The 14,692-nt window shown below is 33.0% G+C and overlaps 1 protein-coding gene across 25 annotated transcripts in view; it reads left to right on the top strand.

Annotated features, from left to right (window-relative positions):
• LOC130449500 (voltage-dependent calcium channel type A subunit alpha-1) overlaps positions 1-14,692 on the top strand; it is a 104,708-nt gene that overhangs the window by 56,995 nt on the left and 33,021 nt on the right. For 12 of the 25 annotated variants that reach the window (XM_056787366.1, XM_056787363.1, XM_056787362.1 and 9 more), the window contains exons 20-22: positions 7,021-7,104; positions 7,327-7,356; positions 9,480-9,524. In XM_056787366.1, coding sequence (XP_056643344.1) covers positions 7,021-7,104; positions 7,327-7,356; positions 9,480-9,524 — 159 coding nt within the window. Of the gene's footprint in view, positions 1-3,805; positions 3,917-7,020; positions 7,105-7,326; positions 7,357-9,479; positions 9,525-14,692 lie in introns of all 25 variants that reach the window. The other 13 variants (XM_056787372.1, XM_056787377.1, XM_056787373.1 and 10 more) reach the window with 5 other exon arrangements.

Below are 14,692 nucleotides of genomic sequence, written 5' to 3'. Positions count from 1 at the left end.
AGATATTAAATTAGATACCCCTTGTAGAAATTCGGGACACTAACTTAACCGATCATTTTATTTTAAAGTCTCAAAAATAATCCAAATGATCTAAAAATCATCGGTAAAAACCATATAGAACAAATTAAAACTAAAAACATTTCATTAAAAATCTGATGTGATACAAACAAGTCAAATAGCTAGTAGTAATTAATAAAATGGCAATTTGAGATTAAATTCATAAAACCTCCAGTAAGTTGTGACGGTTTCTTTGAGCTTCACGTCAGTTTAGAAGCATCGCTTTTCGAGCCACTTCTTCAGTTCACGAAAGAGATGAAAATAACTCGGTGCTAGATCGGGTTTGTATAGTGGGTGTACGAAAATGCCCCATCGAAATTACTGAAGGAATCGTTGAATTTGTTTTGAATAGCGTCGAAAATTCTCACAATATGAATCGGTATCAATTGTTTCTCCAGCCTGCATAAACTCCTCAAATAAGACACATTTTCGCAAAAAACAATCGTCATAATCTTATGGCTGTTGAGATTAAACTCATTCGAATATTATACGTCTCATTGGTAAATTTGTATGCATTTATTCAGTGGACGTTTTGTCATACAGATGTCTCATCACCCGTCACAATGTATTTCAAAAAATATTCTCTGTATCGAAGAAAAATAGTAAATCAAAACATATTCACGTATAGTGATCACGTGATCTGGATTGAAACGTTAAAGCCGAGCTTTTAATTGCGCACTTTTACAGCATCTTGATCATATAAATTATGATTAATTTTGTACAATTATTATTACAAAAATATACAATGTTAAGTTGAAATTTGAAATAGATATTTCGAATTTTCACTTTTTTCAATGATTATATACAGCCTTATTATTTCTTAATTATTAACACTGAATACAGGTATCGAAATATAAACTTTCCATTTTCTACTTCAATAGACGTTTCCACTGGCGTCAACATATATAATAAGGGGCTCAATTTGCACATCAATATCCAAGTACCACTTTTTGGTTTCAACCTATTCTGGACATATTTAATACACTTTTCCCCTCATCAAGTGTATTTCTTTAATAGCTTAATAAAGAATTTTAGCGTCAGAAAATTTAAATCAACAGTCTGCAGTACGATAATACGATATCGTCTCCGTACTAAATCTTATGTAACGGCTTATTCAGCGATGCGGCGCTCGCTCTTCCCACGTGGCTTATTTTGTGGTATATTATGGTGCCATTAATTTGGACCAATAACGATACCACGCCCCGTTTCGCCCGGGATGTTCACGTTATGATCATGCACTGATCATTGTTTTGATTCACTATATTACTTTGATAAATATAATTTAGAACTAAGCGATCTTCAATGCTGAAAACGTTGAAATGTTTGGAAGGAATCTTAGACATTTTCTGAAGAGCGAAAATTCGTTATTCGTAACTTAATTATTTTCGAAGTTCTGGAAAGAAATACTAAAATAGATCACACATCAAACAAAGAATATATTGAATATACAAATTTTGTCGTATTTATTATGAGGAATCTATATTTTATCGTTTATTATTGTACAAATTGTAGAAAAAAATAGTCACTAAGATACAACGAGTTACAAATAAATACAAAGGTTTGAAGAAACTATTTTATCTCATTCTTTCTAATAGTTTTATTATGAAACACTATTTCCCTCAATGCCATTATTAGCACCTTCATTTTCATTAGATTAATAACTATTTGATTTGTTTGTAATAAATTGATATCCACTCTATAATGGGACAAATTATAATATAAATTTCTATTTATTTTAACTTGTTTTTGTAATATGATTATTATTCCGTTTTTTTTTTGAGAATCGAGAAGCATGTTTTTTATTAACACACGGTATATCACTGAACTGTTTTGCCAATAAGTTGATTATTGTTATAATTATTGTATTGTTGAATCGATGTTTTGAGAATGCGTATTATAGATGTTTTGCATGGCTATGTTAGTGTATATTTCATATTATCTTTTAGCACAATGATTAAAAAATTTACTAACATAAATCCTTTCAAAATTGCACAAATTTTTCCAAATACCAAAGTTACAACATTATTTTTATAAATATTAACAGAAAACTGTAATTATTAATATCAATATAAAGTTTTTTTACTTGTATTATTGAGTTGGATGTTTAAATTAGAAAATATACTGAAATTTAAGCTCTGATTCCTCAACTTTAAAGGCCTATAACTCAGAACCGTCTCACAGCATTATTATCACGTCATCTACTGCGAATTTTTCCGGAACACCGAGAAATACGAATCCGTAATAGAATTCCTTCTATGAAGTAAAACTCCGGGTACAAATTATATATTATAATTATTACTAGACTTTTCTCTTGATTAGTTAATGAATAAAAACGATTATTTACCCTCACGTCAATTTTTAGTTAAAATATGTATCAGTCAAGCTATCAACTGACCAGAAAATCGTATTTGAGAGTGAAATCTCAGTTTTGTAGTAGATCGTGTTGAGCAACGCACGGTGATTGAACATTTGCCTTTAACAGCAACGTGAACGCAGTAGACAGTCGTGTGAAGGCGCAAATGGCAGTTCAGCACCTACATTGGTTACCACACACAATTGCTGCCTGAGTTCGACCGGGGAAGTTCAAGTTCTTTGATTAAATACAATCAAATTTTGTATTGAATGTCTGAATGAAGTGTAATGTCTGGTATACTTGGTGATCAGAGAAGCTTCATGTTTCTCCAAAATATTTTTGTTATGATGACATGGTACTAAGTCTTTTTAGCTCGAGTAATTTACTTATCAATTGTAAAACTTCAGTTTACAAGATAGAAAATATGTTTGAAATATTTTTAACTGAAAATATCCTATTTGAAAAACTAACTAGCAACTTGATGGTTGTGCAAGATATGTCTCTAACATTATTGAGAAGAATTAGTTCATCCTTATGAAGTAAAGTACAATAATGACCATGAGTGCTGAATGTATTTAGTAGAATCGAAATGCTATAATTGGAAGCAGATCCTCCTTTGCCTAGTTGTACAAATGGAGAACATACAACAGTTGTTATCAACATTATTGTCATTGGACCATCGTTTGTAGAAGACATTTTGTATGGACTAAATTATTATCCTAACAGTTTAGAGTAGTTTTTGGAAATAACTAAAAAGGGTTTATCAAAACAAATAGATTAGAAGGAGAATGAGAATACATCTAACGATTTATCTTTTTTAGGTTATTTTTTCAACGTATACCAGACAAATTCTGATAATTATAGTGAACTAAGAAATAGAATGTTTCAAATGTCCAATCAGCGAACTCGTTATTTCATATCGGCTTCTGATATCATACTTTATGAAAGAAGATTTCGAATTGACCAACGCAGAGAGACTGAATTAATAAAGGAGCCTTATTTATAAGATTATTCAAGAGCACACTGTATAAGTTATATTTTCTAATTCATATTTCAGGGTTTGAGGGTTTCGATGTAAAATAATATTTTGATAAAGACCAAATTTCAAACTGTTACTGTTATAGAAACAAAATAATTATAAGAAATAAAGTTTGATTAACATTTCATGAAGATGTTCATTGTGCTATTAGAACTGCATGAAACTACAAAACAATTCTTCACACAAGGAGCTGCAAGACACAGCTGCCGATCTGTATAAAAAATTTGAAGACGAATTGAATTCGCCGAGTCTAAATTGTTTCTGGTTCTGCCGACTTTTTTTCTTAAAAAAACAAATATATTGTTAATTTTTTTAATGCTTAGTAGTTTAGATATATATTTTTGAGTTATTTGTAGTACCACGACTCGCCACCTTTGTTGTCCGACATCCTCGCCGTAATGAACATACTTTTTACATTACTCTTCCTCGGTGAAACTCTTTTGAAGTTAATCGCTTATGGTGTTAAGGTAAAACTTTTATATTTTATACCACCTTGTATATAAATAGAGCTATTTACATGTAGTTATCAATAATGAAGGATAAATAGTGACTGTTTGGATTCATATAATCGAGCTCACAGTCACTGGAATCCTTTTTATCCTTCTATCTATCATAATATATCGAAAGCATCGCTTTACTATTTCATGTGTTACAAGTATTGTGATGATTTAATTATCTCATTACTTTTTAGAAATCGGAACTATGAGAAAAGCTCAGAATATTTTATAAAAATATGGAAAATTATTAAACTAAAAAATTTCGCAGCTTCTTTAGAATGCTACTAAATCAATTTTATAAACGATGTACTCATAAATGAAACTTTGTTTTAAAAATAATAATTTGGAAAAGTTATTTTTTTTTCAATTTCAAGGTCCTTCAAATGATAATAATAAAAGCATAGTAGAATGTTAGTAAAAGTGTATAAAGCATGTACTTGAGACTCATAGAAATTTGAATAAAAGAGAAAGTAAAACATAAGCATGACAAGAAACGTAGGATCGAGTTTGAATTATTATATTTTTTTAATAAACAAAGGTCCTCAGTTTGAAGGATAGAAGTCATCACCAATCAAATTTGAAGTACCATCACTCGTGAAGTCACATTTTCGATTCACTCCCTCCAATAATATCTTGATTGCAATTTCTTAAGGTAAAATTGAACTACGGAGCATTCCCAGAAAGGGAAACAAACAATCAAACGAGATCTATTGAAGGTTTCAGCTTGTAAATACAGGAGTCTTGTTGGGGCATTACTGTCTCGATGGACATAAGAAGATGTTAGGTTTAACAGAGGAAGCAGCTTGCAGATTTTGCACCGAAGAAACTTCCAGCCACATTAAATCGATGTTTGAGAGACTAGGGAACTCTAGAGCACTACACCTGGGTGCGTACTAAATAGAGGCTAGAACCATCCTAGACTCCTGAAGTTTCTTAAGAGACCGGGTTTAATATATCAGCTGAAGATACTGAGTATGGGACAAAATAGATCCTAGAACTTGATAATTATACGCAGCAAAGACCCAGGCTAGATTTTATCCTATCTGGACATACAATATCACCACTATCGCTGATTTACCTGCTTGCTATTGAGGCTAGAGCTAAAACAGCTCTTTAGCAATAGCTTCAAATCTTCTACAAGGCCCAGATTAGTCTATCCTTGGAGTATTGCTCGTACAACTGGAACTCGACTTGCAAACGAGAATCTACGACTTTTTTTGACTAATCCTCATTGAGGTCACACAGCTGCTTACTCTTGCACTTAGCTCCCATTTGTGAAGTAGTCCATTTTTTTCCCGGATTATCTACATTGTTGAATAGATTAAGACTCTGTTTTTATACCAGAATGATGTAAACATTTTATTTCTAAATGAAGCCCTGAATACAAATAATATTGTAAGTAGTCGCTTGACAGGTTTAATCATAACCAACCAGTGACCCGCTCCGACTTACATGTCAAATGTTTTGTTTGTTGAAAAATCGTAAATTGACTCTACCATCACGAGGTTTGCGAGTTAAGTTTCGAGACTAATACTATCAAAATTAGTGATTGAACTATTCGGAATTCCCTTCCGCATCGATTCCAGCGATATTTCCAGTCGTTGTAACAATTTTTCGACTGAAGCCTTCGTCACATTGGTATCAGTGTTCTAGATCAATCCAAAATACGTTATATATGAAACGGTTTTCATTCCAAGAAAGACTAGAGTCTCGGAGTGATAGATCTGGAGAATGGAATTGCTGTACTAACAATGGAAGCTTTCCGAAAACTGAAATCTTTTTCACACTCAACTCGCAGTACCAGGGTGGATAGTGTCGATGCAGCATCCAATCGCTATATCTGGGCACACTCTTTTAGCACTTTTGCGAGTTTTTTCAAATCCTTGATAGCAGGGAGAACGAACTTCTTATGGACCACCGCGTGCTTGTTGAAGAAGTTGATGAACACGGGATAAAATCAGTCTGTTGGCTATATAGCTAATATTTAGTTCATCTGCTACCATCCGAACTGTAAACCGAAGATTTTGGTGTACGTGGATTGTCCCAACAAAAATTTTGGAAATTTATTTACAACGCAATCTCCTTTCTGCTCCATACCCTTCTTTCAGCGAATTTGGTGCATAAGGTTGCAATTCAACCTTTAATTCATTGATGTTGGTCATTGCAATAACGGATGTATGAGCTGGTGCATTGTCTTGATGAAACCACACTTTCTTCTTTGCCAAAAGCGGCCGTTCCTGCTTGATTTCTTCGCTTAAACGTTGCAATAAGTTCGCAGAACACTCCCCGATGAGTATCGCACGTGCAATCCAAAAAACCGACGCCATGACCTTTCCTGCAGACGGAACGGTGTTTGCCTTTTTTAGAGGCGTTTCTCTCTTTTCTTTCCGTGGTTATAATTATGGATGTGATGTGATGGACCCGCGTTTAATCCATGGTTAGGCTACATTTCTGATACTTTGCCAAACACTGGATACAAATATCTTCATGACGCTGTTTTTGTTCCATTGTCAGTGATGATCCAGTACCGCTTTTTTGATTTTCTTTAACATTTCTGGAGTCGTCACCTCATTTGATCGAACCACTGCAACGCTGGTTTTCGCAGGTCCGACGGCCTCGTTTAAACCCAATATTTTGCTATTGATAAAGAATACTAAACAATGTGGAGACTTTAAACTTGGAACATATATTACAAGCAACTACCGCCATCTTAAGGTCAGGTAGGCCAGGTACTACCATCCTCGTATTAGGGCACGTACAGGTCCCACATTCTATAACTACACACCTCGATCAATTTTCCTATTCTCGTTTCGGTTTTCAAGCTCTTCTTGACGATTTTATGCTACTAAAATTGTATCATATAGAATCAATCATCAATCTAATAATTGATTCGGAAGAATCTGCTTTTTTGGCTGTGTCAAGAAGTCCAAACTATCCATTACAATACTTGTGACATTGTTCAAATAGATATATAAACAGTTCAGTGTATACTAGTGTCACGTTTCAGCTATCATCCGACAACCACGTATCATAAAATTATCAAATGAAATATTTCACGTTTTAATTTTCCACAGAATTTCTTCAAAGACCCTTGGAATACGTTCGATTTCGTTACCGTAATTGGTAGCATCGTAGACGCAATGGTTGTGGAATTCGGAGTAAGTATATGTTTAAAAGTTGAAATATCTATAAGAAAAAAGTAACATTTTACCACTTAAAACACAATTTTACACAGATTTATCGTCGTCTCATCTGGAAGGTATACAATAAAAGAATTAATTGATTGCAAAATAGCACGAACGGTGCACTTGAGCATATTTGATATTTGCACTTATTAATGTATTTGTAATTATTTTTATTAAATTCTTGTTTCCTTCAAGGAAAGAGCGGCCCAAATGCAGAAGGAGAGGGTAAGGACTATTTCAGTGACCTATTTTTAATAAATTGAATCTGTAGAATAGGTCTCGATTTATTCAATTACAATAATATAAATATCAGTGTCTTAATAATAGATTCATTCGAAACGGTCTTGATTGTTTTTCAAGAAAATATTTATTTGAATAATGGCTCTTATTTGTTCGTTAAAATATTCTAAGAGCTAATGAAAAGGCAGATATTACATGATAAAAGTTTGATCAACAAACTGTAAAAACGTTGAAATACTTGTTCTTATACCTATTGAACTTATTTAATCCCCACCTCTCATCCAATGGACATAAAAGTACATTTTCGAGTAAATGCTCTCGTAAAGTCCTGATGAGAATGTACATTCATGAATTCGAAGGCTCACCAAATTGTTAAATGCACTTCTTTATATCTTATTGCAAATTTCAAAGAAGATTATTTGTTTTTCTTTTTCTTCCTCTTTCAATAGAACCAGGTCCTATTTAATTCTGTATGTTTGGCCCTGTTCCTGGATGTTTTTGAGAAGTTGAACTCCAGCTCTCGTAGCACCTCTTTGGTTATCTGCCTACAAGTCTGCGTGTGCTAGGTCTCTGAGTTTTAGACCCATCTGTCTTCTGGCATTCTTTCTACGTGATCCCTTCAGAATCTTTTTCGTGCCCTGACCCATCTCACTACATCCTGTACGCCCAATTCTTCTCTTATGTCACACTCCTTATTCGGTCCTCGAGGGTGACTCCCATGATGGTTCGCAGTATTTTCATCTCTGTGGCTCTCATTATCCTTTTGGTTGTCTTACACACGTTTTATAGATTCTGGTCTTGCTTTATGAGCTTTGTTTCTCCACATTATATCTCTCAGACAGCCGCTGACTTTTGATGCTTTCATCGCTTGTGTTCGTGCCTTCTCTATCAGGTTTTTTTCACTAGATATATTTACTCCCAGGTAATTGAATCTTGATATCTACTGTATTATTTCTCTATCGACTACCAATTTGCATCTAATAGGATATTTTTGATATTACCATTTATTCCGTCTTGTTGACTGAGATACAGAAATACCATCGTCTGCATAAAACAAAACCTTTATGGAGCGGTGACCCATTCTGTACCCTGCATTGACTTTGTTGACTTCCTCGATAATTTGATCCATTATGATGTTGAATAGGGTTAGGCTAAGACTGTCTCCTTGCCGAACAGAGAGTCCTACCTTAGTTTTAATTATTGTTCTGGTTCCAGTATAAAGTTCTTTGATGACTCGTTGGTACTTATAGTCTTGTTTTTCTCAAGACTCCTAATCTAATCACGTCTTTCAGGCGTATTATATCAAATGCTTTGGTAAAGTCAACAAAACAGACGAACCTGGGTTTATTGAATTCTATCGACTTCTCCACCACTTGACGAACTATGAATATTGCGTCCACTGTTGATCTATTAGACCTAAATTTTTGTTATTCTTCAGAAGTTGGTACCTCCAAGCACTCCACATTTTTTCCAACATCAACATTTATCTGTATCTCTAACTTGGTCCTACCTAAGGAATACGAAAGGATTGAATGTTTTTTTATTTATTCCCACAATTCCACTGGCAGAATTGTTGTCATATTAGTTTTGATTTTTGGTGTTTACTCATTATTAAATAATTTTTAGACTAGTTTGTTGTGATCTTGATCTTGATTTATTTGCAGTCGTCTATTCCGTATTTCAGCCAGGTCTCTCTTCGTTATCAACAAGTATGTTAAAAGAAATATTTTTCTTGAATGATACCAAAGATATTATATGAACGCCATAAATAATTTATTCTTCTCTCCTAAAGATTTCTGATTTCATAAAATCGAATTTGAAAAAAACTTTTATCGACGCGATTATTATTTACATCTAATTTTGTCCACTGTTGGAGCTTGGTAAATAAATTCAAATAAATATTTTCAAAACTACTAAATTCGTTAGGAAAATCTGTTAGTCGAACCTCAGTATCTAGAGCTAGAAGTCGTTTATTATGAAGGATATTAGGCTCAATAGTACATATATATATATATACAAAAAAGGTTAGTTGAAGCATGATTTAGATCTTATTTAAATGGACTTATTACTACATTTTGTATATCTAATCATTGCACTGATTTTTGTAGAAAACGAAACTTGATCTTGATGCTGCTATAGGCAAGTGGATGCAGGTATGTATTTTCTGATTTTGGAAAACTTAACATGGACATAGAAGCTTTACTAGACTGATCATATCACTAAACAAAATTTCAATAAATAAATAAATAATAAAGATGTTATGGTTAGCAGGAACATTTTTATTGTGTTATGTACCGTTATTGGTAATTATTAAAAATTGTACCTATTGAAATAATAGCTGCACCATATTTTATACAGTGCGTCCATAAAGTGAATCGTAAATTCGTTATTAGAAAATACTTCAAACATTCCGATGAACCAATCGTGTAAGGACTGCAAATGAAGCCATAAGAATAATTTTTTTATATGACGAGGGTAAAGCTTAGAAAAACTTAACTTTAAATTGTCCACCAACATTTTCTGAGTTCTATACTGTACGTCAAAAAATCATACATAGCGGTATTAACCTTATGAAAACAATTTCAAGAAAAATCTTGTAATATGACTATATCTGTGTCTATGTATAAAGCACTTATTAGCTCAAAAATAGACCACCCATGGCTCTATTGCAAATGCTACTGCCAAGAAAACTACCTTAAACCCAGTAGAAACCATTAAAAAGTACGATACAGAAGCTTCGATACGAAACTCTCTTCAACAACTCTGAAGAAAATAACTTGGGGTTTCATGTGCACTCTCTAGCAGAATCTAGTCTACTACACCACCTATTCTAATTAGGAAAGATCTTGACTCTAGACTAGATAACTTTCCAGAAAGATCCAAAATCACTGACGACCTAGACGCAGCAGTATACCTGATGGACAACCAAGTACGACCAAAGGCCATATCTCAGGAGCGAATTATATAATTATACAGTAGCTTCAGGGGAGAAAAAGTTTTATCCAAAGAAGCTCTGAGAAATAAACGGAAAGTCCTAATATTTTGCGATTTGATGCGTTACAAAGTCATTGATGACAATTAAGTTGAATCATATCTCACTACCAACAAAATTAGCGGGTTTGACAAAAACCGGAAATCGAATCTTTCAAATATTATCGTGAATGGGCTCGGAATGAAGATATCTAATTACGTACTGAAACCATATGACACAATCAAACCCACTGAACCTGAACTTTCGGAAACTTTCGAATTTCATTTCGTGCAAATGTATAGGAAAATGTGAGGCTGTTTGGGGTTGCAGAAGAACAAAATTTTTGGTGTGTATTTATCTACATGGACATAAGATAACGTTGCTTTAGTCCATATTCTGTTCTTTGACCACGATGATATTTCAATCACACCAGCAGCATTTCCTGTTTTTTGAGAGTCTCCACAACTAAAAAATGAGCTTCTTCAAGTTCTTCTTCTTCCTGCTGTGTATAGGCATAATTGCCTGTTTTTCTTCACGTCATTGCCTCTGCTCAGTCACCTGGGAGGTTGTCACTCCATCTTTTCCTAGGTTTTCCAATGCTTCTTTGTCCTGCTGGTGATTTGTCCCTTGATATTTTCACAATTCGTTCTTCCGTCATGCTGTCAATGTGCTCATTCCATTTTATCTTTCTAGCCAGTACCCAGTCATTGATATTATCTATTCCGCATGTTGAGTAGCTTAGCGATTGTGTTGCCGGTCCCAAGCCCGAGAAAAGGAGGAGGGTTAGTGGAACGGGTTAGCAGCCCATCCACCGTAAAACCGAATGTAGCTCATAGACCCACAAATTTGCCTTCTTCAAGTTAGTGATGAAAAATATAATAAAAGGTGAAGACTCTTAATTTTTAATCTACAACTATCATCTACTCAATAAATTCTACGTGTTTCTATACTCTGAAGAAACATTCAATGAAATTTCAAATAACGCTGAAGAAGGTATCCTAGTTGAAGGAAAACTTGTCAACAATAGACGTTACGCTGATGATACTGTTTTAATAACCAGCTAACTGGTTTGAATTATAGAATTACAGACTAAAGCTTAATATAAAAAAGACTAAACAACAAAATGTATTACAAGGATAAATCGCGTGCAACGTGCAAATACGAGCAAGTATAGCAAAAGCGAGAGCAAAGTTTATGAAACTCAAAAAATTCTTTGCAGTCACGATTTTCTTATTAGGATAGTACGATGTTTGTCGGGTTTATCACAAGATAAGTTGAATCGATTGTGTTACAAAACCCGAGACTCTTGAGCGGATGAACATATCTTTAGAAATAGTCAAAATTATACAAACAAATAAATTAGAATACTTTGATTATGCGAGGCCCTGTAAGGTACGACCTTTGTTTACTAGGTAATTCAAGACTAAATAATGGATTGTAGCGCGGATCAAATTCAGTATCAGTTTAGGACCGAACGCATGCGCACTTTACTTCGTGAATTCGTGAATTTATAATGAATTTGTACGATACTCTATGGACGCTCACAGTAAATCATGTAATGATCTAAAGTATACAAAAAATGCTTGCTTAAATCATAATTTTATGTTCTTATTGAAAGAAACAGAAATTATTTTAATGGCTGAGCATGATAATGCAAGTTTGATGAAGGCTGATTTATCATATTTATTATTTATGCTTATTCGGCTTCTTTGAAATTTTTTGTAAGAATTTCGAAGCATTATTGCATTCATTGGCTTTAAAATTTTAAAATTAGTACTGAAAGGTGCGTTATATTCCCAAATTTAAAAGCTTGCAAGCAGAAATATATCAAAACGAAATTAAATAAAAAATAAGTTTTCCAAATAATGAGAATGCATAAGAATTTGAATTTTATCAATTAGATTCATTAGATTTGAATAGAATTTTATTCACTACTACTTTATTTATTGTTAAAATTCCATTCTATCTATTTGAATGGGTGTGTCACATTTTTTTGCATGAAGGGTATCTAATGGGTGGGTATTCAGGTACGTATTTCCACTATGTGACACGTACACTACACCAAAAATACACATACACATACCTATTTATGTATATAATGAATAATTTCCTATTGGTACTTGAATATATATTATTGAATATAGAAAAAGCAAATCTCCCTAAGAAGAAAAAATATTTGAATCAAATATTACGAAATTAACCAGATACCTACTACATAAAACCTAGAGGTGCAATAATATTTCATTTGGAATCTGTAATGATTCTAGAGGTTGTAGCTATATGAAGATCATGAATTTTTCACTTTATAAATCTTGACTAAAGACATGATAAGACAACGTCTTAATGTACTTTCAATTTTAATTTCATAAGATGATTTTGGCGGGGCTCGATAAGCCTAGTGCGTAAGGTTCATGATCACCTATTGTAATAACTAATATGATACGATAAATAAAGTTTTGTACATCGATAAAATGGAAAATAAGGTTTCTATACGTACAGTAGAGTGTTTGGGAATTCATTTCTCAAAAATAACATTAATTCAAACTTTGAAATTTGAAATAACCCCATGAGTAAAAGTCCATAGGCATTATATCAAGTCCAATCGATGTGACATTTTCTGAAGATCAATTTTAAAGGTCAAATTTCACATACTATAATCAAAAACGTGACTGAAGCTGGTTTTGCTGAAATGATCTGTAGTTATGACCAAAAAAATATTGCAACTCTAGTACCAGATATTTATCTGAACTTACAGTCACTTTTTGTGTTTCGGATTCTTCGCACCTAAATAGTGCCAGTTTTATTTACCTGCCGCTTGAGGTTAAAATGAAATTCATCCGAAAACAAGATTAACGTCGATTAACGCTCAATTGCATAATTTACAAATTTAGCCCCAAACCTACATCACAAATTGAGTTTTGTAGAGATACAATTTCAAATCTATGAGAGAAACATGGTTTAACGAAAATTAATGCACTTGCGATTCGAACTGGTATCCTCACCAACATTTGGTTTACATTCTCCCTTCTTTTTGTTATTCTTAATGACTATTTTAACCGATATTCAAATCAGTCGCTAAGTCACCAAGACTCTCACCAAAGAGGGTGTGGTCCATCTCCAAGAAACGGTCCGTAGTTACTAATTCACGATTGACATACCCTCCAAGTCCACGCATTTATCGAAAGAAATGTAACTTTGTTTCTGAAACACTTTGTATATGCTTGTCCTTACTATAAAAAGTCGTGTTAATGCTTAACATTTTGTGAACGAAAAAAAAATAGAATATATAATCTAATTATAATTTCATGAATGCCCAATTAATTTTACTAATACAGATGTAAAAATTGATGATGATATTCAAGTAACCAATCATATTTTTATTTCCTTTTAGTATCTTTAATTGAATTAGTTAGTTGCTGGAAGAAAATAGATCAATTATATAGCCTAATATAGTTTACACTAAATATAACGTAGATTTGTGATAACTGCTTTCTAATGAGTCATTCTGTAGTTTCATGGCCTCGGAAACAATTGCAGAAATTGACTGTACTCTAATGTACGTAAGTTGAAGCCTGACACGAAAAATTAATTCCATCGTTTTCAAAAAAAACTATGGTTTCATAGACTACTAGTGATTATTTAAATCTTCCAATACAGAGAACTTGGTTTAGAAATTGATGGGAAGTTTTCCGATTTCCATTTACCTTGTTTTAGCATTTTTTTGCGAACTAGTAGATTTTTCAATACTTTATCTTCTACTTTAACTTCGATCTATAGTTTCCTGTCAAAACTTTTTGTAGGCAGAATTATTAGCAGCAAATTTGTTTCTTGGTTCATGGTTCCAGTGCTCTCTTACAGTAATTTAATTCTCACCAAATGTATCTATCGTGATTGCTCATTAGTAATTATCAAGCGTCTATAACTTTCATTTCTTCTTTAATCATGTTATTTCTATCAAACTTATCTACAAAACCCTTCTACCTTTCCCAGTATGATCTAAAGGGTATTAAATTAAATTTTTTCCTTCTCTATATCTGTTGTCTTATTACTAATTCCACTTTTTTATTACCCATTCTCTAACTCTTCCCCTCTATTTATTCTCCTAGGAATGAACCTTGAATACTATACCAATATCATAAATTCAATTTCTTTTGTCGGATACTCATTCTGTCTATAATTCTTCTATAAATACTTTTATATCTGTTGTATTTACACTTATTGTGGCACTTTCGATTATCATCGAGCTAATCAAGCCATCATTCAAGATGTGACTGTCATATTATTATTATTCAATTTAGTTTCAACAAGTACAAGCCGTTTACATAATTAACATCTTCTGCAAACAATCTA

This window comes from Diorhabda sublineata, chromosome 10, assembly GCF_026230105.1.
Source record: "Diorhabda sublineata isolate icDioSubl1.1 chromosome 10, icDioSubl1.1, whole genome shotgun sequence".
NCBI lineage: Eukaryota > Metazoa > Arthropoda > Insecta > Coleoptera > Chrysomelidae > Diorhabda > Diorhabda sublineata.
This window is presented reverse-complemented; position numbering and strand designations above follow the sequence as displayed.